Source organism: Xenopus tropicalis, chromosome 9 (genome assembly GCF_000004195.4).
Source record: "Xenopus tropicalis strain Nigerian chromosome 9, UCB_Xtro_10.0, whole genome shotgun sequence".
NCBI classification, from domain to species: Eukaryota; Metazoa; Chordata; class Amphibia; order Anura; family Pipidae; genus Xenopus; species Xenopus tropicalis.
Window position 1 is genome coordinate 60,604,650 of NC_030685.2, and position 22,862 is coordinate 60,627,511.

The 22,862-nt window shown below is 39.9% G+C and overlaps 2 protein-coding genes across 8 annotated transcripts in view; both read left to right on the forward strand.

The window, feature by feature from the left end:
- rbm44 (RNA binding motif protein 44) overlaps positions 1-4,617 on the forward strand; it is a 50,949-nt gene extending 46,332 nt beyond the window's left edge. For all 5 annotated transcript variants that reach the window (XM_031893218.1, XM_018097550.2, XM_018097552.2 and 2 more), the window contains 3 exons: positions 208-1,390; positions 4,098-4,228; positions 4,315-4,617. In XM_031893218.1, coding sequence (XP_031749078.1) covers positions 208-1,390; positions 4,098-4,228; positions 4,315-4,438 — 1,438 coding nt within the window. In that variant the 3' untranslated portion in view covers positions 4,439-4,617. The remainder of the gene's footprint in view (positions 1-207; positions 1,391-4,097; positions 4,229-4,314) is intronic.
- A 5,906-nt stretch (positions 4,618-10,523) lies between these two features.
- Positions 10,524-22,862, forward strand: part of usp40 (ubiquitin specific peptidase 40) — a 52,831-nt gene continuing 40,492 nt past the window's right edge. The window contains exons 1-9 of one of the 3 annotated variants that reach the window (XM_002932005.5): positions 10,524-11,473; positions 12,941-13,174; positions 18,013-18,080; positions 18,554-18,667; positions 19,524-19,688; positions 20,133-20,279; positions 20,445-20,588; positions 21,517-21,645; positions 22,563-22,649. In XM_002932005.5, the coding sequence (XP_002932051.3) occupies positions 12,970-13,174; positions 18,013-18,080; positions 18,554-18,667; positions 19,524-19,688; positions 20,133-20,279; positions 20,445-20,588; positions 21,517-21,645; positions 22,563-22,649 (1,059 nt within the window). In that variant the 5' untranslated portion in view covers positions 10,524-11,473; positions 12,941-12,969. The remainder of the gene's footprint in view (positions 11,474-12,940; positions 13,175-18,012; positions 18,081-18,553; positions 18,668-19,523; positions 19,689-20,132; positions 20,280-20,444; positions 20,589-21,516; positions 21,646-22,562; positions 22,650-22,862) is intronic. The other 2 variants (XM_012971226.3, XM_012971227.3) reach the window with 2 other exon arrangements.

Below are 22,862 nucleotides of genomic sequence, written 5' to 3' on the forward strand. Positions count from 1 at the left end.
ATAATTTCACAATAAAGTTATTAGATAATCTTGGTCTGTTCAGTGTAATAAGCAGTAATACTGAGTTAGTATCTGGAATAAAGGTTCTTGGTCACTGCTTTATTTTGTTTTTATTGCTACTACTATCCATCATTTATCCATATTATCATATTTGTCTAATCAGTGTGAAGTGAAAATCCTAATTGTAAAATGTTTTAATTATTTCAGCTATGCTGTTCTTACTTTTGATGATGCCTCCCAAGCACAAGCAGCAGTTAAGGAAATGGATGGAAAGGACTTAAGTGGAAGAAAAATTAAAGTTCGCTACATCAAGGAATCACAAGATACTGTAATAGAGGTATTTCAAACATTAATACCCGACAGTACCAAGACTGAAAACCAAAGGCCTATGGTATTTGCATCTAAACCCTCTTCAAAGAACATCGACACCAGACCTATATTAAGCAAAGCAACACCTGCAAGTCGTGCTGAACCCCAGAAAACATTGTCTTATAAAAAACCAGAGGACATTGCATGGAACACACAAAATTATGGAAGACCTGTTTCTCAAACAGTGCCATACTGTGCACCTCCTACCTCTCCAAACATCTTTCCCCCAGTACCCCCTTGGATGGCACCATCTTTATTGTCTTCACTGGTGACATTCAATAGTATGCACAATCCATGGATTTTTACATACTCTGGCCCACAATACCCACCATTATATCCTCCACATGCTCCTGTGTGTGCCCCCTTTCCTCCTCAAGCATCTTATATGCAGGCAAAGTCAGTGCAAAATTCTTTGGGAACAATTACAATGAATGAAAAGAACGACGTGTGTGGGTCTACCAAGCCATCTGAACCAAAAAAAGTTAGCAGTAAAGGCTCTAATATTTTGTCATCCAGTGTAAACAATTTAATGCAGATGACACAAAGTTTGAAAGAAGTGCCAGTTTCCAGAGCTGCGACTGTGGCAGCACCAGTTAAAATGGGCACTGCTCAAACAGAAGGACCACCCTTTGCATCTAATGCCAGCTCTCCCAAAACAAAGGCACCTGCTAAAACAACCCCTGCTGTTTTAGGGAAGCCAAGTTCTGCTGACCACCTCAGAGTGCAGTCTTTGGATCCCATCAGTGTTGCAACAACTGAAATGACAAAAACTGTAGAAGTGACTCAGATTTCATCCACAACAGTCCCCTTGAGAGCACCATCATTTCTTCCTTTGACAGTGACAATTCCCAAGCAGGGGAGCAGTGACACCAATCATCACTACACAGAGCCTCTTTCAGATTCACCAAGTGCACCTACAGGTCATTCCAGTTTAAACCACCCAGTAAATGCATCTGTAGCCTTCAAAATATCTTCTAAGCCTGTGTCTGCAACAAAGAGAGACCAGTTTCACATTGATGAGGTAAATATTTTGTTTAATTCCTACTATAAATTTAAAAACAGACCTGGTGGGTTAGATGCTTGTTTATAACCTATATTTATTGGGATGTATAAGATACTGTTCTCCGGCTTCAGCTCCCCCCATTTTCTAAACACTACTCCTCCTACAGTTTTAGGGGTACAACACCCAAACTCTCCACACTTCTTTGTCCTATAGGAAAGCAGGTTGCTTGTTCTTTTCCAAGCGATTCTGCCCTCCATCTTTTTGTGGCGGCGCTCCGAACACCCCAATTTTTCCATTGACTTTGACAGGGAAGATTTTCAAACTGCTGCCACTCTTACAGCTTTGAAGCTACACTTGCCAAACTGGGTCACCCCAAATAAAACAGCAACATTTGTTGGAAGACCCAAAGTGTAAGGAGCCAAAAACAGCCAATTAGGGACATTGCTGCCATTCTTATAGCTTTGAAGCTGGACTCTAAACTTGAATCACAGGGTGAACCTGAATGAAAGATGATATATATTAGCCAATCAGATTTCAACTTTCAATGGGGGAATTTAACCTGCTGCTATTCTTACTGCCAGGGTCCCCATACTCTTCATGCTTGGTTGCTGGTGGACTGCAGGTCAGTTAGAAAAAGTGGGCATTGCTATCAACAGCCAATCAGATTTCATCCATTGGACATTATTATTTTATATTTTAAACATTCTCATTCTTACACTTTCTATGCCAGGGTTCCCAGACTTTGCACAGTCAGTCACTGGGTGACTACGAATTTAAGGTCAGAAAAAGTGGGCAAAGCCACCAACACATTTGTTTCACTGATTTCAATGGGGAAATTCAACATGCTGCCATTCTAACAGTAGTAACACCAGTGGGTGATGCCACCAACAGCCAATCAGATTTCACCTATTGTACGTTATTTGTTTAAATTTAAAATGCTGTCATTCTCATAATATTTACACCAATGGTCCCCAAACTTTGCAGAGTTAGTCACTGGGTGACGATAATTCAAGATTTGGAGAAGTAGGTGGAGCCACCAACATCAGATTTATCTAATAGATTTTAATGGGAAAATTTAAACTGCTGCCTTTCTCACAGCAGTAGTGCCAGGGTCCCCACACTTTGCAGAGTTAGTCACTGGTGGACTGCAGTTCAAGGTTAGTAAAAGTGGATGGAGCCACCATCGGCCAATCAGATTACACCCCAGATTTCACCATTTTATTGTTTTAAATTTAAAATGCTGTCGTTCTCACATTATTCATACCAGGGTCCCCAAAATTTGCACATTTTGTCTCTGGATGACTACTAATTCAAGGTTAGAAAGGTTGGTCTCACCCACCAATCACAATTCACCTATTGACTTTTATTGGTTTACATTTAAACTGCTTTATACCTTTATATATTAATGCCAGGGTCTCTAAACTTTGCAGTTAGTCACTGAGTAACTGCAGTTCAAGGTTAGAAAAAAGTGGGTGGAGCCACCAGCCGCCAATTGGATGTAACTCATTGACTTTCAGTGGGGAAATTTAAATTGCTGCCATTCTGACACAATTAAAACCAGGGAATTCAGTTCCCCAACAGGTCAGCCTATCTACTGATTGGTTCCCTACATACATGCAGTGTGCTTAGTGCCACCCCCTGCACAGCCTGGGAAAGAAGGCAACAGGAAGTGGAACAGATGGGTGGATTATTAGGGTTTTGGGGGAAAAAAACAGCCTAAAAACACTTTTTTAAAAGCCCATTTCTTCTCTAATTAAAACAGTGTCATGCCCTGGCATGTTCTTGTTTTTCACACAATATTCCTTCATGAACAGTTTTTCTCATTTTCAAAGGAACAAGGAAGGAAATTGTAGTAGACATGGCTTCTTGGCCTCCAGTGTTTCACTCCTTTGTTATATGTATGGTGGAGATGGCAATTGAAGAGGAAGTCATGTCTGCATTAAGACCCTGGTTGCACTTACGTCTTTCTGACATTTAACCAATGGTTACTCGTTTATACACAAAGATGCTGTTTGCATCTGTTTGGTTAATGGTTACAAATTTCCCCTGCTATCACCATAGTGCCAATATCGATTTTTGTGTGTTCTGGCCCAGCCCACACATTTTTGTAACAGATATATCTTAAGTCTTACTCTTTGCTTCATCATTAATCATAAACAAATGCAAGCCTATTTTTTCAGGCTTCAGGTTGGTGCTTGGTCAGATGGGCAGTTCTCTGTGCAAGGGGGAGATGAATACTTTCTAGAGTACTAAGAAGTATGAGGCTGAAGGTGTCTGTCACATTCATCAACCATAAAATATAGTACAGGTATTAGATCATAATGTATGGGTTATCAGGAAACCGGTTATCCAGAAAGCTCCAAATAATGGGAAGGCCATCTCCTGTAAACTCCATTTTAATCAAATAATTTAGATTTAAAAAAAAAAAGTTTCCTTTTTATCTGTAATAATAAACAGTATCTTGAACTTGATCCTAACTAAAATATAAATATTTCTTATTGCAGGCAGAACAATTCTATTGGATTTATCTAATGTGTAAAAGATTTTTTAGTTGAATTAAGGTATGGAGATCCAAATTACAGAAAACCCCAGGTCCCAAGCATTCTGCATAACAAGTCCCATTCCTACATAATGTCTGGAGTATACAGTATAGTTTAATATATTTACAAAATGTGTAACCAGATCTCAGCCAGTTATAATAATTACTACAATCATTTTTTTAAAGGAACTTAAAGTGTTGCCTGAGTTGGACCTATCATCTGAGCTACCAGTAAACATCATACCCAACAGGCTGAATCTCAGCAGCTTCGACAGATTAATGACACGACTGACAGCCTTGCATCCAGAAGTCAGCAGGTAACAGTCCGGTATTTAGTCATGTGTTGCTGCTTTAGTTGGAAAAAAAAAACTGTCTAAAAATAAATTCTTTTTCTTCTTTGCAGTGACGAGATCGTCAGTACATTGCAGGAATTGAGAGCAAGCAGGGGTGGCTTCCTCAGTGGTTTATCCATTGAATACCTTGTAAGAAAGGTTTCATCAATGCTGACAAACAAGCCAAAAGTATAGGCATGCAAGACTGGAGAAACAGTGCCATTATTCATGCTGTGAACATTTTTTTTTCACACTTTTCCTTCATTGTTCATGATGTAGTGGCAACGTGTGCCACAATATTTAGGTTTTGTTTGTGAAATGTTCTGTTCTTTTGTTTCTTTCTGTTGGGTTTTTGCTGCATTAATAAAAAAATTTAAAAAAAAAAAAGCATATGACATGGTGGTTCTATTTATTTATATATATCTGTGTAGTGAGTTAAAATAACAAACGTCCAGGACTGTACACAGGATAACTACTCAAAGTAATAGTAAAAATATAACCAGACGTGTTGAGAGTACCATTTCAGTTTATTTAAAGGGACAAAGTTCATCTTTGCTTAATGCGAGGTCAATAAATTGGACATGGTATATTCTGCCTTTTAATTAAAAGGGTAGTTCACCTTCAAATTACTTTTAATATGACGTATACATTGATAGAATTTGCAGAATGTCTATTTTTTATTTTTTGTGGTTTTTAGTTATTTAGCTTTGCGTTTAACATCTCTCCCATTTGGCATTTCAGCAGCTATCTGGTTCAGCATGAATAGGAAGATAAGCAATAAAAATAAAATTCTAGCTTCACTGAGCAATAGCTGTTTGGCCTCCTGACCCCCATTTGAAAGCTGGAAAGAGGCAAAAGGAAGGGAAATAATTGATAAACTATACAATGAAAAAAGACCAATTGCAGAATTGCTAGAAATAGGACATTCTATAACATACTAAAAGTAAACGTAAAGATGAACCACCCTTTAAGAGCACATAAATGCAGAAATAGAGACAACAATAGTCAGATACTTACAGACTAATGCTTCTTTGTTCTCATAACGCTGCCTGTGCCCTGCCTCTATCCTGCCCTTCACTAATGTAGCCACACTCATTGCACTGGATGCAGTGTACAATTCTAACATATCCATTTGCATGCTTTTGCTATAATTGAGCATTAAATGAATAATCGTGTTTATACTTGAGCTCCCCCACCACTCTTCCCTCTAAACATGACAATTTGTGAGAAGGAGCTCTGCACTTTGTTAGTAGACTACAGGTGTAGAAAACATCCATCTGCTCTAATCATATCCTAGGAAAATTAGAAATGATAGTAATGTAATTTGCCTGTTAGTGAGCATACCCCATGTGTGTATGGACAGGTGGATGCCATTCTCCTCAGTGCTTCTTTGCCAGTAGAGAAAACATTGTGTGTGCCATAAGCCTAGGGACTTATCTATAGCAAATAATTTTATAATGGAAAAGGCTGGCACAAAAAAATGTCCATTGAAAATAATGTGGTGCAGTTAAAACATGTTTTATTCTATTTAAAGAAAAAGCATCTCAAACATAAAAAGCCTGGTGCGTTTTGTGCCAAACAAGGGTGCACTTAATCATAGGCCTATGCACCACAGTATAGGTATTTTCAATGGTTCAATTGTTTGTGCCAGCCTTTTTTATTATGAAATGATTTGCTTGGAATTATCTCCTTTAACCCTTTCACTGCCAGCCGTTTTGGTCAAAGCGGAACTTTTTGCACTGTTTCACTTTAGGGGCCTTTCCTCGGGGGGACTTTAAGTTTACCCAGAAAAACAATATATCATTTTTTTCCGGACAACCTAAGCTTTCAAAATATGAAGTAGAATTTTTGTGTAATTCCAATTCTGTAACAAGATATAGGCTTCTAAATGTCTAAAAATATCATTTTCTATAATATAAACACACATACCAGAAACAAATTATTTTATGCACAAAAATACAACTGATTTGGAAAGTCCCATGTCTCCTGAACGTGCCAATACCAAATATATATAGTTTTATGAAGATTTCTCACTTGTATAGGTCAAAAACTCCCAGCAGTACACTACCAAATTTCCAAAGCACTGCTTCAGAAAGCTGCATACTTTAGATTTCAAGGCCAAAAAATCCACTAACAGAAGGTTTATCCCAGAAAATTATACATTTCTGGAAAGAACAGATTCTGGGGAATCCAAAATAGGCACTACTGAACAGTTTGATGCCCAATATGCATAGATATACCAAAGTCTGTGGTATGTACTGACCCCAAAATGAAAATAGCGCATATGGATTTCTCGCCTGCCAACTCAGCTTTTCCACACAGAGCCCCCTGTTAGCGCATTATGTGCCGTAACCCCCCCAACTATACAGAGACCCCCAGAAAACCATATATTTTTGGAAAGTACACATTCTGATGAATTCAAAATAGGTAAAGTTATTTTTCTACACCAAAGTTACAAATGGCAAAGCTACGCTAAAAACAGATCAGGAATACTAATAAAGGGGTAAAAATGCAATAAAACCACAAAAATTGTGCAAATCAGTGAAACAACAAAATAAGTCTCACAACAGTGTAATTAGTGGTCAGAATATCTGATCCAAGAGTCACGCTGCCAAAATAAACAGTTTTTAGGGAAAAGAAACTAAAAACAAAGTTAAAAAAAAATATATATATTTTTTTTTTAAAGTGTGTATACATGTGTGTACATGAGTAAAAGTTGTGTGTAAGTGTGTATGTAAGTGTGCAAAATTAAAAAAAAGTGCTAAACTTTCTGCTGTGTGTAAATGTATGTGCAAAAAAAACCCACCTTACCTTTCCCGGTCCTCCTGCTGCAGTCTTCATCTGGGCCGGTGTGGGGGTGCTTGGAAACAGGAAGTAGGAAGTGAAGACTAAGCAGCATCTGCTGCTTGGAGGTCGGCCCTGCAACGATCGCATCGCAGGGTTGACATGACTGCCCCCCGGCTCGTTGCTCGGGGGCTGTCATCGCTAAAAACTAGTACCTTTATCTGCCAAACAACGTACGACGCACGTTGTTGGCAGATAAAGCCTTTTACTGCAACAACGTATGCCGTATGTTGTTGGCAGTGAAATGGTTAAAGTAAAGTCCACTGCCCCCTAATAAAGTGACTGACTTATTAGCACATTAATTATTCATTTTAACTCAACTGTTTATATGAACTGCTTCATATTGGGAGCTATTTACTAAGTTATAAAAGTGTCTCCTGCATGAAATGACTGCTTATTGGGCGCCACAGCAACATCATTGGGGCCCTCTGCTTAGGCAATTTATGCAACATTTAAAAACCTACGTTACTTTTAAAGAAACGTACGTATATACTCCACAGGCCCCCAATTAAAAGACTTACATAGTTACATAGGGTTGAAAAAAGACCAATGTCCATCAAGTTCAACCCATCCAAGTAAACCCAGCACACCTAACCCACACCTACCAATCTATACACTCGCATACATAAACTATAAATACAACCACTAGTACTAACTGTAGATATTAGTATCATTATTTTTAATATTTTTATGAACTACTACTGACTAGTTATTGGGCCCCTAAACCTAAGCAGTTTAAGTAATTCATGCAAAAACTTGCGTAACTTCCAAATCAAGCAATGACAGCACAGAGCAGGGGCAGGAAGGCATGTTGGGTTTAAATTTAGGGCAAACTCCACTGACCCTCAATGAACTGACAGTTTATTAGCACATTGATTAAACTATTTATATAAACTGCTTATTATAGAATAATTTCAAACAAGGGGTGTAGCCAAAATTTTGATAACTTATAGGGGGCCCAAAGCTTCTGATGGCGGCCCTGCTTATAAGTGTTTGGGTACCTACCAGCCTCATAAAGATTACTTACTATTTCCCCAACAGTTCTGTACATGCCTCACTGCTGCCCAGCGGCCCCGTGCACAGTGTCGGACTGGCCCACCAGGATACCAGGAAAACTCCCGGTGGGCCCAAGGGTCAGTGGGCCCTCCTGCTCCTTACCATTTGGCCCACTTCATGGTCATTCCCTATTTCAGAACAAAGAGGAGAAATAGATGAAGGGATAAATGCTAGCATGTTAATAAAAAGAGACTAGGATAATAAAGTGGTTGGGTGAAGAAAGGAGCAATAATAGTTTGGAGATTGGGCCCACGTTTTAAAGTTCTCGTGGGCCACTGTCTGACACTGCCCGTGCATATTACACCGAGCTTCCCCAAAACTTGTACAGCACAGGGCAGTTCCGCATATATCACAAAAAACTTTCCCCCCCAGTACATATCACATTGCCCACCCCTGCTCCTGACTATATATATCTCCTGATGTGTCCCACCAGCAGCCCTGTCCTTATCACACTGCCCACCGTCACATCTGATCTCCCAATTGCCATGCCCCTACCCCCAGCTTTGTACTTTGTACCTCTCTGACTGGGCAGCGGCACCGCCTGAGCTATGGCATGGCGCTGTGTGGAAGGAATAGACATTCCCCTCTCTGACAGCTCTCCCTCCTTGTCACATTGCAGTAAGGAATAGACATACCCCTCTCTGACAGCTCTCCCTCCTTGTCACATTGCAGTAAGGAATAGACATACCCCTCTCAGACAGCTCTCCCTCCTTGTCACATTGCAGTAAGGAATAGACATACCCCTCTCTGACAGCTCTCCCTCCATGTCACATTGCAGTAAGGAATAGACATACCCCTCTCTCACAGCTCTCCCTCCTTGTCACATTGCAGTAAGGAATAGACATACCCCTCTCTCACAGCTCTCCCTCCTTGTCACATTGCAGTAAGGAATAGACATACCCGCCCTCCCTTATGCTGAATGCAAAGCATCCTCCCACCAACTGTCTGCCCTGGCTCTCCCTATCACTAAGGGCTCTGGCACATGGGGAGATTAGTCGCCCGCGGCAAAACTCCCTGTTCGCGGGCGACTAATCTCCCCGAGTTGCCTTCCCCTGCCATCCCATTGTTGCGACTTTTCCGTATTGAGCCCTAGTAAACGGCGGGCAAACCTTTCCGATTTTTCTGCGACGGCTACGAAAAAGTCGCGACAATTCGCGCAAGTCGTAACGGCTACGAAAAAGTTGCGACAATTTATGAAAAAGTCGCGACGGCGAAGGAAAAACCGCAAAATACCGATCATTACGAAAAAAACGCATTCGGACACTTATGATCCGTTCGTGGATTAGTAAATCGGCCCCCTGGTCTTGTGAGTAGTGCAATATGCAAACTTATATAATATGGCAAGTGCAGGCTACTCTCCCCCTGTACAGCGCTGCGGAATATGTTGGCGCTTTATAAATAAATGTTAATGTAATGTAATATCCCCACATAGTAATAACACCAGTTCTTGCAAATGCTTGCAAAGCCAGCATTGGCCAAAAGATGGACAAAAAACTAGTGCTTGATATGACCAATGAGGATATATGAAAGAAAACAAAGGAAACTCTCTATAATGTAGTAATATGAAAATTTTAGAAAAAGAAAATATATAAACTATATCACTATTGTAATACTTCATAAAATATCCAAACAGCTTTTAGGTTCAGAGAGTTATCATTCTGTGGTAGTTTAAACACCACAGGCCAGTGTTTCTACAACAGAACATAGTAATGATATAATGTGAACAGGTCCTGTTAAAAAAAAGCAGTGGACTTTGGTGTTTGAACTACCCAAAGCTATAACTCTCTACACCCAAAATTCGCTTATTGGCACTTTTATGTAGTGTGCTTTAATCACAATAGCAATATAGTCTATTTTGCCACAATAAGTAATTGCACTGAACTTTAACTTTCCACATTCTATCTCTGCCTTTATCATTGGTAGTGCTTCCTTCTCTGTTCCCTACCTAAATACACAGAGCTTCTGCACTCGTTTCACCCCCCACCAAAAGCATTTGAAAAGGCTACCTCATTTAAATCTTCCTTCTCCGCTCACTGACACACATTCTCTGTTAGTTACGCTTTTAAGATTAGACTCGCAAGTGTATTTGATATTTGGAAGGGGGGAGGGGTTGAAGAAGAAGAGAGCAGGAGTTAAAGCATGGTGGTCAGGGAACTGAGAAGGAAGTTTTAGCCATTTCCCTACTGATACTGCCTTTACATTTGCTTTTCTGGGGGGAGAGGTGGAAAAAGAGAGTCATGCAAATGAACCCGACCCTGCTTCAGAGCTAGTCAGAGGCCAGTTAGGAGAGTAGCAGCAAGCAGTGGGGCCATAATAATAACACATATTTTAAAAACCGTACAAAGTTTGTAATACATTATATTTAGAGAATTTAATAAATTGATGTGAAGATTCATTTGACAAATTTTTAATTTCATGATAGTTCCCCTTGTCTTGTCAGACTTGTCATTCCGGCAGCTGTCCTCACGATGCTTTTTGGGGTTTGTAGTTTTTTTCCGTCCTTCGTTTGTTTGTTTTATACGCTGTAGACTACATATCCCTGCATGCTTTGCGGCATTTCAGACTGCACAACAAACATGGCGTCCCCCAGGTAGCACAACATTCGGGGAGAAATACTTTTTACACCTTTGGCTGCACACCTCAGGTAAAATACTATTTTCTGCAACAAACTTGGGCTTCTCCATGCGGCTGTTTGGCAATAAATCCAGCAGAGTTCTGAGCAGATAGGCGAGTCTCTGCTTGCACTACCATAAAGCTACAGCTGAAATGAGGTCTTTCATATTGCAGTCTCTCCACATACCCTACAGCCCTGATCATAGGAATCGGAACCCCCTCCCCAGAATCACCTCCGTGTTAGAAGTTGCGGCTACACTGTGCAGACTGGCCGCTACTTCCATGTCCATTACTTCCGTGTAGCTACGGTACAAAGATGGAAGCAGCAGCCTCAGTCTGTTCTTTCTCAGCACTGCACTTCCCTAGAAAAGTGGCTGCTTAATTAGTATGAGCGGTGCTGTGCCCTCTGTTATTTCTCTCCCCTCCTCCCTGACGCGATTCCTTCCTGCCTCCCTGCTCACTCTGCGGGGGATTCTAAACCAGAGGGAGAGGCCATAGCCATTTGCATTGATGGGCAGGGATTGAAACAAAACACCTGTGTGCTGCCACATTGCTCTATATACACATACACCAATTCATGTGGCCTCACCTGTATCCTGGGGCAAGCTGACCCTTAGTGAGAGTGGGGAGTTACATTTATCAGAAATTTCTTCTGAGACCTTGCATCCTGAAATCCTACAGCTCAAGTCTCAGGTGACCAGAATCTTCATTTCTTAAGTGAGTAGGGGGGTACATGAGTAACTGTGAACCTTCTGGTAGTTAACTGGCTGCACAATTCAGGGGATGGTGGAGGTAGTGCTAATGTTTGTGAAATAAAACTTTAGAAAAGAATAAAGTGTGTTTTTAAATATCCTATTTTTAGCATATGTGCCATTGGTCTTCTTCTTTTATTTTTTTTTTTTTATTTATTTTTTAATTATTTGCTGCCCTCTTCTGCCTCTTTATGCTTTCAGGCAGCCAAAAACTATTGCTCCGAGAGGCTATTGTTACTCAGTACCATATATCACCTGACTGCTAGTTGAGATATGATCCTAGCAACCAGATATCTACAGAAATACAAAACTGGAGAGCTGTTTTTATTAACCAGGGCTGCTTTTTATTCCCAGTCTGGCCCTGGAGGCAAGCAACTTGGGCCAGTTCTGGAAAAAAGAGTATGAGAGAGAGAAAAGTAAAAAAATGACTAAAAGCAAGGATATGACAGATGTAGGGACAGAGGGGACTACAAGGAGAGAATGAATTAAAGGTTCATAAGGAGAAAGTGAAGTGGGCTAGTGAATGTAGTTGTTGTGAAGGCCAGAAAATGGGAAGGAGTGTAAAGAAAATTAGCTGTAGACCGTGGAGCATATGGGGAAAATGGGAAATAATGGGGATATCAAAAGAGTTATATGATATGCTGATGCTATTAACCATTTCTGTGTTGTCATATTTAGCAAGCACATTATACCAATGGCATGGAGTGCTGCTAAAACATGCTACAAATCAACAGTGTCCTGAATGTATTATGTCTTATGCAGCATCTGCCATATACTCCAAAATGCAACCCTTATAGACTGTTCTTACTCTCTTTGAATAAAAACTAAACTCACAAAACTCTCTATAACTTTATCAAAAGTAAAGAGAGTAAGTTTCTGGGTTGGATTTACCCCCAACCTTGTAACCCCTAATTTTTATTGCAGATTTTGGGTGCATAAAATTGATGCTATTGAAAATTAAATTGGCATTATTTAAGGTAATATTTTTTCTAATACCAACAATTTTTTTGAAAGTGTATCCTCAATATATTTATTATGATATTACCTCTGCAATCATCTACCAGCCATTTACCTATCACTCTGCTTCTCATCTCCAGCAACTCTATATTATGTCACACTACTTTCGCACTTACCACCCTCCCCAACAGCCCTTTTAATTTACTTCATTGATCTTTTGAATAATAAGTATTTGTAACATAATGATATCACCATGGTACATGGAGTATCTAAAGCTCATTAATTGTAAGTATATGCTTTTTGTGGAAATGAATAAAATGTGAAGGCAAGCTCTTAAATGTTGATAATTAGTTACACTCCAGTATTATTTGTTTATTGCTTGTTTTGGCAATTTAGCAGGTGAAAGTGGTCAGAATGGACATCACTTGCTATAAAAATAGATTATTGATATAATCGTTTTATTTTCCATACAAAGGTTACTCCTACTAACCTCTGCGCTGCAAGATGTTTGGAGACCTATTTGAGGAAGATGAAGACTTTTCATTCCTTTTGAGCAGTCCAAACAAGAATGGCAAGAAATCCCACCCCAGAGATTCAAAGACCCCAGAGCCCCGAGGAGACACAAGGCTTAGTGGACTGAGGAATCAAGGTGGCACCTGTTACCTAAATTCTCTTCTGCAGACCCTGTTTTTCACACCAGAATTCAGAGGTTTGGTCATTTCTTTTTTTTTTAAATGCAAAATGCATTTTATGCATTATAAGCATCACAGCTGTTTTTATTCACAACGGTTTTTTATTTGGTTTGGATGCACTCCTTGGGCATCTGTATATGAATTAGTGTGTATTTAGTGAATTAGGTATAGTGGTCTACTGCAAAGGAATGGGTTTCATTTGTAGGTCATCTATGATGTTTACATTAATCAAGAAGTAGTCTTACATTCTTTTGCCTGTGTCAAAAATATAATGAGAAGGGCTTATGCTCTTTAAAGGACAAGGAAAGTCAAAATCTATTAAGCACACTATTAAATAGTACTACTATTGCTGTGTAAAAACACTTTATTTCTGGCTTGCCTAATGAAACATTTACAGAGATACACATACTAGAAACTACATACTTGTTTCAGTGAACGGCGCCGCCATCTTGTCCAGCATGTCTGTATGGGGTGTTGCTGAAATACCGCCCCCCCCCCCCATCGCCGAAACTTTACTTTTATATTTCACCCTGATTTCCCTTCATATTTTTGCCTGCATGTCTACCCCCCTTCTGCCACAAGCAACCCCCCCGCTCCGATCGCACATGCCGGCTCACAACCACCACACGCCAACCCCCCCCCCCCCCCCCCGCTCCGATCGCACATGCCGGCTCAAATCCACCCCCCACTCCTATCGCACTTGCTGGCTCACCGACCCCCCCCGCTCCGATCGCGCACCCGGCGGCTCACAATCCCACCACCCCAATCGCCTAGTTTGAGCTAGGATAATAAATGAGCCGCACTCTACTGGGCAGCATGCAGGTGTAGGGCAGCTCACAGCACCCCCCCCCCCCCCCCCCCCGTTCTGATCGCACATGCGGGCTCACAAAACAACCACCCAGCTGCCTCGCTTCTCCTCCTGCCGGTTATGTGCTCTTCTGCGTCACTCCTGCTGTGTGCGCATGTGCAAGCTATGGATCTGGTCCTAGTGTCAGTGCAGGAGCATTGCATCATGGGAATCTTTTTTACCCAGCTCAGCGTTTTTTTTCCTGTTTGGCTTCTGATCTTCTGAACAGGAGAAATATGGGGAAACTTAAGGGCACTATTGAGACAACTGAAGGTATGCCTGCAGCTTTAGATTAACTCTTTACTAGCCTTTCCTTCTCCTTTTAAGTCAAGTGCTCAATCGTAATGAACAACAAATCCTTTATTACCTCCTGTGCCCTGTTGGTTCCTACATCTGATCCCTGCAAGATGGGACCAGATGAAATTTGCGAAGTGGACTGACTTGCTAATAGATTTGTTCTGTCATTGTGGAAGCACGCTAGATGGAATGGTAGCCTCCTGTGTATGGGTGTTGGTGCATTTCACTAGAGCCTTGAATATGCCTTGGATTCATTGCTATGTAGTGCAGCAACATGAACCTTGGTTTATACTTTGCCCAACATCCATCTGGGATTTCAGGATGCAATTTCTGGTAAGAAGGTTCTGCAGACCATGGTATCATATGTACAGGAGCGGCCAAACATTTTTGATTGGGAGCTGCAGAAGGCTGAAAACCATCTCCTGTGACTTTAATATAGGATGGTAGAAAATGATGGTTTGTTTATTTATTTTTTTTTAAAAAATTGCTTTAATTGTGCTGCAGTGACAAAAAAGGCATTCAATAAAGAGGATGTAAAATCAAAAATCACAATTCTTGTGTGTGTTATTTAGACCAAATAAAATAAAATCAGTTTGCAATATAAACCCATTAAAAATGTTCTACTGTTTTTTTAATTAGAAAAAAAACCTTAGTATTTGGCATCTTATGCTATTGCCCTGAAATGAACGCCGATCATGTCTCCTGGAAGCCTACAGGGCCAGTAGCCATCCTGAAGGAAGTAAAACATGAGCAGAGAGTAAAACACAGACACACTGAGGGTTACAGAGCTCTAGTTAACTGTGTTTTAACTGCTTTGCCATCTGATTTTTTAGAACATCATCTGTAAATACTGAACCAAATTCTAATTTTCAAATACAAATTAGGATACAAGAAAAAGTAACGTATTTTTAAGGATTCGGTTCGGCCAGGAGTGTGGATTTGGCCCAATACCAAATCGAGTCCTGGATTTAGTGCATGCCTAGTTATAGTGCTTTCCTGTCTTAGGACTATACATAAACACTGAGTTAAGATTTTGACTTTACCTCCCCTTTTATCAGAATAAAAGTAAACAATTAAAGATAAATTTTGCCATTTAATAAAAAAAAAAACTCCCCCACTGCAGATGTACGATGGGGTCCTTTTACATTCAATTCTTTTCCTCTATCCGGAGGGACGAGGCAAGGATGCCCTCTTTCCCCAATTTTGTTTATACAACATTGGAACCTCTGGCATCATATATGCGAGAAAACGTTAATAAAAGTGGCCTCTCTCTGACCCACACACAACATAAAATGTATATCTATTAGGACAATATACTTATGATTATTACCAAACCTCTTACAAATTGCTTCAGCTAAACTTAAGATAGCTTAAGATAACACCTAATATAACTAACCTATATAAAATAAACTATCTTCCATTATGGAATTCTATCCAATTGCACTTAAAGGACAAGGAAAGGTTAATATAAATTAAAAGTAAGTCTAAAGGCATTCTTTGTAAGTACTTACTGCATATCTAAATTCCCAGATCCCTGCTTGCTTCTCTGAGATATGGTGCTGGCAGCCTACAGCAGTGTGAAGCCTACAGTGACATCACTGAAATCTCTCTCCCCTTCCTGTAGGTGCCAGCGGCAGCCTTCCTATTCTCTGAGCATGTGTGTAACTTGATCCTGTCTCCTGTTCTGTGCTACACATGCCCACCAACCAATTGGAAGCGGATCTGGCAGAGAGGAGGGGGGGAGGGAATGAAACACATATGCAGTATGAAGCAAGGAGGGAAAGGAAGGGAGAATACCTTTTTAGAGATGGCTGCCTGTTCTAGAAAATGTGAAGTAAGTGTCACTGAGTAAATATTTGATTAGGTGAGCCAAAAGTGTGGTGTTTTTACTAAAGAATAGGAGGACTACTGGGCAGTATGCTTTTTAAATTTTGACTTGCATTCTCCTTTAATGCTACGCCCTGCGTACCCTATTTCTCTAGGCTTAACAGTCTATTCCCAATGTTGGAAAATGCTTTTCAAATCTGGGACAATATAAAACACAGCACAAAACTGATGTCGTCTCACACCCCCGCGGCTCCTATAATAGGCAATCCGGAATTTCTCCAAGGCGTATACAGGAGAGCATTTCAATGGTGGGGGTTAAAGGGCCTTAAAGTGATACTGACACTAAAAAATGACTCCTCAAAATATGAATGTACATAAAAAGTTGCCTATAGGTCATGTTGATTGATTTTCGCTGAGAGATTTGCTTTTGTTCTTACTTGAAGTTCCTAAACCTGACTGTTTTGCCAACCTGACTGTCCCTTCTCAGCCTGTCAGTTATAGCTTCTAATGCTAACGGCCTCCTGCTGCACAAATATGGCTGCCCCCTTATAGGAGAACATGGGGGATCAGACAGGTAATATAAAAGCATTGGGTAAATACTTTTATGGTAAAAATGAAGGTCATGCAAAGACAATGTTATGATAGATGTAAAAAAAAGGTTTAATTTCTAGTGTCAGTATCTCTTTAAAACTCTAAAGCATATGTATGGACACTCTGGCCCTTTTAAATGGGAAAGGTTTCATCAAACCTACTCACCTCAGCCCCCAGAACAGTATAGATTCATTCAGGTCCCATTTTCTTAAATCAAAGCATCAAATGCTCCTCTGTCTTCCTATTTAGAATCAACGTGTATAGCCCAACCTTACTCTAAATGAGTTGTATCCTGCTTATACCGAACTCTTAAGAAAGTTCATTTACTTCAACCCTTTTCATATAAGGAGGCTTGGGGAAAAATACTATGGATATTCACATGAGCAAAAATGTGGTGTTTAGTAGCCAATAGTTCCATCAACACTTTATTATTGGAGTCTGGCTACAAATCCCTACTAAGATGGTATTTGGTCCTATCCAGAGTACATTAGATAAACAGTGCATATAGCCCATTATGCTTCAGAGGATGTTGGAGAGGAGGGTACAGCTTACCCACACATGGTGGCAATGTCCTAGGGTTAGAAGATTTTGGATCAGAGTCTGAGATTATATATTCAGTTGCTGGCTTTAACATGCATTACTAGGACTTCCCATCCCAAACTTAAGCAAACCTACCAAGATTCTAAAAACTCTGCCAAACTCACCATTATGAAATTCACAGCTCAAAAACAAAATAAACTGGATCCTGTTATATGAAAAATCATAGACAAAAGCAATTTAAAAATATATGGACCCTCTGGATATTTGTTAAATTGCTGGCAGACATACAAATAGTCACTAGGGATATCTACCAAGGTACCTTTAAGAACTGCAACCACCTTACGCTCAGACTGGAAGTAATTAACTTTATTTGGTATAAGAGTGAAGAATAGACGGACCAGGGGGGAGAAAAGAAGTCAAGTTAAAAATAGTCCTGTTTTATTTTTTCTTTTCTCATTCAGTTTTTATACTTCGTTGTTAATTTTTTTTTATCACTTTTAAGCAAACAAAGGCATACTTTTTGCAATTATAGAATATAATCAGTAGAGGTCTGGGAACACAAAAATGCTTGTCCCCAGACACTATAATATAGAGCTTACTCATTGCAAGGGTGAACCTTTACTTTCCTAATATTGCCTTGTGTACTTTTGAATACTGAGCATTGTCAATAAAAGTAAATAAAAAAAATAAATAAAAGTAAACAATATCACAGAATTCTTTGACTGTATTTTTTTCTCTTTTGTATTTTAACAGAAGCTCTTTTTGCTTTGGGTCCTAAAGAACTTGGATCACTGGAGGAGAAAGACACGCCAGACTCTCGGGTAATTGTTTTTCAACACAAGGTGTTTAACACAGTTTTGTCGGATCTATGTAGATACAGGGCCTGGGATTCACAGCAGTGTGTGACACAGGTACAAGGGGGCAGCTCTGTACAAGGGAACAACTGCAACTGACTAAATCAGGGAAAGTAAAGTTAAATGAATGCAGTGGTAAAGTATTAAGACAGGCTCTACATGAAATGGCAGGGCCATTTTTGAATCCCAAGAGTTTAAAACAAGGGGAGTGGTCAAAATTGGCTTCCATTATCGGCCCTCCACCACATAAGCCAGAAAAATTCCGGCCCTCGGTACCACAGAAGTTGGACAGCTCTGATCTAGATAACAGAGTACCATACTTTTTTGTGTTACGATTGCTGAATGACACAACTTTCTTAGCAGATTTCCCATCGTTGGTGATGAATTTCCTTATTTCCTGTCATTGTATTTTCCTTTTTCTTATTTTTTTCTATTTCCAGGTGCGAATTATTCCCCTGCAGTTACAGCGTCTCTTCGCTCAACTTCTGCTGCTGGATCAGCAGGCCTTGTCAACCACAGATCTCACAGAGAGCTTTGGGTGGAACAGTAGTGAGGTCTGTACCTTTTATTGATAAGAAATAAGAATTCCTATCTTGTGCCATATTGCAGCTACTAGGGCAGGACATGCTGGCAGTTCTGTTGTAGTTCAGGCATCCAAGACTTCTTTGCTATGTCTCCTTCAAACTTTTGCCCAGTATCCCTTAAATAAACTATTAAAGGAGAACTAAACCCCAGCCCTGCTTGTAAATCTGTTGCATACATGCAGAGATGTGCATGTTCATAGACACCATCTTATGCCTGTTTGCGTCTTGTTCTTTCATTCCAGTTATAGGGAGCTTGCAGGAGTATGTGCAGTTGAGGCCACACCCAGGCCTAGCTCAACTGCGCATGCTACAGCAGGCTCCATGTCGGTGAATTCCAAGAAGAGGATTGAAACATGTATAAGGTTGCACCCGTGAACTCCGCTGCACATATCTGCATGTATGTGACAGATTTACAAGAAGGAACACATTTCAAGGGAATAAACTGTGCAGAGGGGTAGCAGGAAGAGAGGCCAGTTGAGGGGGGCTGGGGTTTAGATGGGGGTTTAGTTCTCTTTTAAAAGTGAAAACATTACTAATGCTGGCCACATAAACACTGGCAAATCCTGCAGCTTAATTATTTCTGACTAAACCGCATAATTGCCCCTACATGTGTGACTTTTTAAAGATATCAAAATTTGTCTAAACAAAAATGTTTGTGATTGCAGCAAGCTTGTATGCCAAAATGGAAAAAAAAAACAGGCCAACCCTTGTACTTTTTTAATTACTATACCTACTTCCTTCTCTCCCATTTCACATTCATTCCCTTTGTACCATTCTCTTGTCCTTGTAAGAGTAAGTGCTAACGTTTACATACTAATCCCTGCAGGAGACAAGCCAGCATGATGTGCAAGAGTTAAACCGTATTTTGTTCAGTGCTCTTGAGAGCTCATTGGAGGGCACATCTGGCCATGACCTCATCAAGCGATTGTACCATGGCACCATTGTTAACTGTATCCAGTGCAAGGAGTGTGGCTACATCAGTGAAAGGCAGGTAAGAGGTATCATAGGGCAGACAGAAGTGGGAAACATTAGTGTGTTTGTATTTTTTAAGTATTTAGTCATTGTTGCCTCTATTGCAAAGGTCTGTGTTTCTGTTAACTTTAAGTATGTTATAAAAATGTCCTATTGCTAGAACTTTGCAGGTATTTTTATTTTATACTTTGGGAATAATTTGCCTTCCTCTTTTACATCTTTCTAGCATTCAAATGGGGGTCACTGACCCAATGGTATCGTCAAACACACAATACATGCGCAGATTTTATCATCATCTGAGCAAAATTTTCTTACCTGTCCTTGATTTTTCCCCAGTTTGTGTCTGTAAATGTATAATGCTAATAATTTGTACTTTCTGTATAGTCAGAACATATGAACAACTGTAGCGGTAGAATTATAGAATGCATCTTATGCAAACTTGGCATTTTACACCCTTGTGCAGGAGGATTTCCTTGACTTGACGGTGGCAGTGAAGGGCGTGGGCAGTCTGGAGAATTCTCTGTGTAGCATGTATTTGGAAGAGGAACACTTTGATGGAGATAATTTGTACAGATGTGGGAGCTGTGCCAAGCTTGTCCCTGCAACCAAGGTACTTGGTGTCTCTGCTAAAATTTGATATATATCTTGAAAAAATGATATCATTAGATTTTTTTTTATTTACGGCAAATAAAGTGTCTGGCACATTCAGCAGAGCTAAAAAGCTCTGGATTCTGAGAATTATATCTGTGTTGTTTTTTTTTTTTGTTTACCTTAGTCTGCCAAGTTGGGGAAACTGCCACCCTTTCTCACACTATCTCTGCTGAGGTTTAACTTTGACTTTGTAAAGTGTGAGCGTTATAAGGAAACTTCACGATACACCTTTCCCACCCGCCTCATCATCCGGCCCTTTTGTGAGCAGGTTTGAGTGTTTTTATCTTTAAGGTTATTTGGTGTGGGGTAGATGTGGTATTCCAGTGATTTGAACTTCCTGCCTTAAAGGTCTGTTTGTGCATGATACACATCTCTTTGTTTTATTGCCCAGGTTTCCCAAACTATTGTTGAAACAGCAACTAAAATCAAACATGGTAGCCACCTTTTCAGATGCACTCGTCTCTTCGTCTCTGGCTGCCTCATCATCAGCTATATTTCACTTAATGTTGCTTAAAAGGGACCTGCAAACTGCTAGGGCTAATGGCATATGGCTGGTGTGGTATTTTGAACATAATTGCTGTCTGGCGGAAAACGGCACAATCCACCTATCCCCACTTGTAATATTGAAAAGGCTTACCTCCATATAAAAATTCTCAAGTGACCAGATAGTTAAAAGGCCCATGGGCCACTTTAAAGTAACGGTCAGATATTCTTCCTACAAAGAAACTTGAAGGTGATCTATCAGGTGCTGATTGTGTTTAAATATTTGTTAGAGCATCCATTTTTCCGAACACATCAATCAAATAATTGTTTTAATTTAGCGTATGTGTTTATTTTATGTATGTTTACCACAAAGGTACCTCCATAACAACTGTAGGTACCTCAACAACAAAAAGCTAGGTTCAAGCACACCAAACAAAAAACAAACTAATGACTAAACCTGGGTGCTTTCCAAGCCAGTAGTACACAAAATCAAAATACAGGTGCACACCAGGTATTTTTACTAAGAAAAAACTTAATTTTAATCAGCACCATTAAAAAGAAATCAGGCCAACATTTCGGTCAGGGTTTGGGGGTTAAGTTTTTTCTCTGTTGTACCATTCATTAGGCCCTATCTATCTATTCAGCCTGCCTACCCAGATCTGTGGATTGTCTCTTCACTCTCTCTGACAGTTCTTTTAATTGTCCCCATTTAGCATAATCTAGAAGACTCCGTATATGCCTATGAGCTCTTCTCTGTTATTATACACAAGGGCGGCTGTTATGGAGGTCATTATCATGCATATATTCAAGATGTCGATGAGCTGGGGCATTGGGGACTCAAGGTGAGCATGACTTCATATAATGGGAAATATTTCTCATTGTTATATATATTTATTATGGGTAGAATTTTTTTTTATTTTGGAGACCTAAACAAGATACATATAATTTGTTTTTGTTAAAATGGGTGACAAAAAAATAAATAAATAATGAATACCAATAAGTATGCTTCAACTTGCTCTATTGTCAAGTAAGATTTACTTAAAATGTTTTTTGATTATTATTATTTTTTGGAAGGGTCACTTCTTTTTCATCCATAATTAATTATTTATGTAAGTAAGTTATGTTAAAGTATTTGGCCCCAAGGTCAACATACATGCACTGATGTTGGTGGTAAGACCAACATGATCTAAACCAGGGGTCCTCAACCTTTTTAGCACCACGGAGGAGGCAAAAAAAAATTTCCACGGACCGGAGGCAGAGGAGGGGAGGGGGGTGGGGCGCGTAATACATGCAACGCGCTGGGGGGGGGGGGGCGGTGCGCTGCGGCCCACTTCCATGCCGTCCGTGGCCGGGCGGTTGGGGACCCCTGATCTAAACCTCCCAATTAAAACTTAAAAGTATGGAACCTGTATCCATCCAGGTTGCTCGGGATCTGGGCTTCTCCAGATAAGGGATCTTTCTGTAACTTAGATGTCTTAAGTCTTCCATAAAAATCATTTAAACATTATATAAACTTTATAGGATTGTGTTGCCAACAATATGGATTCATGCAGCTTTAGTAACCATCAAGTACAAGGTACTGTATTATTGTTAATAAAATGGGGTCTATGGGAGATGGGCTTCCTGTAATTTGGAGCTGTCTGGATAACGGGTTAAAGAATAAAATTGCCTAGAAGAGCCTTTGTTTATGGGGAAATCTGGTTTACTGTTCCTCTATTGATTAATGATTACTGCTTTTTATTTTTCTTGTTCTATTCAGGAAGTGGCTAAAAAGACAGCATCAGCACAGGAGTCTGAGAGTAAACAAGATTGCCCAATAGTTGCTCTTGCTTCCATCATAGCAGAGGTACGCTTAGTTTTATCTGAAATCTTTGGATTCTACTTTACACATTAGGCCGGCATTTTATTTGCAGATTTACTAAGGTAAATAATATTCTGACAACTTCTGTAAAAATAAATCGTGAATGTTTTACTTGGTAACTGTTGCGATTTCTACCGTTTTTGGAAAAAATGACTGGTGTTCCTATCTATGTAGCTTTCTTCCCTGCTGGCATCAAGC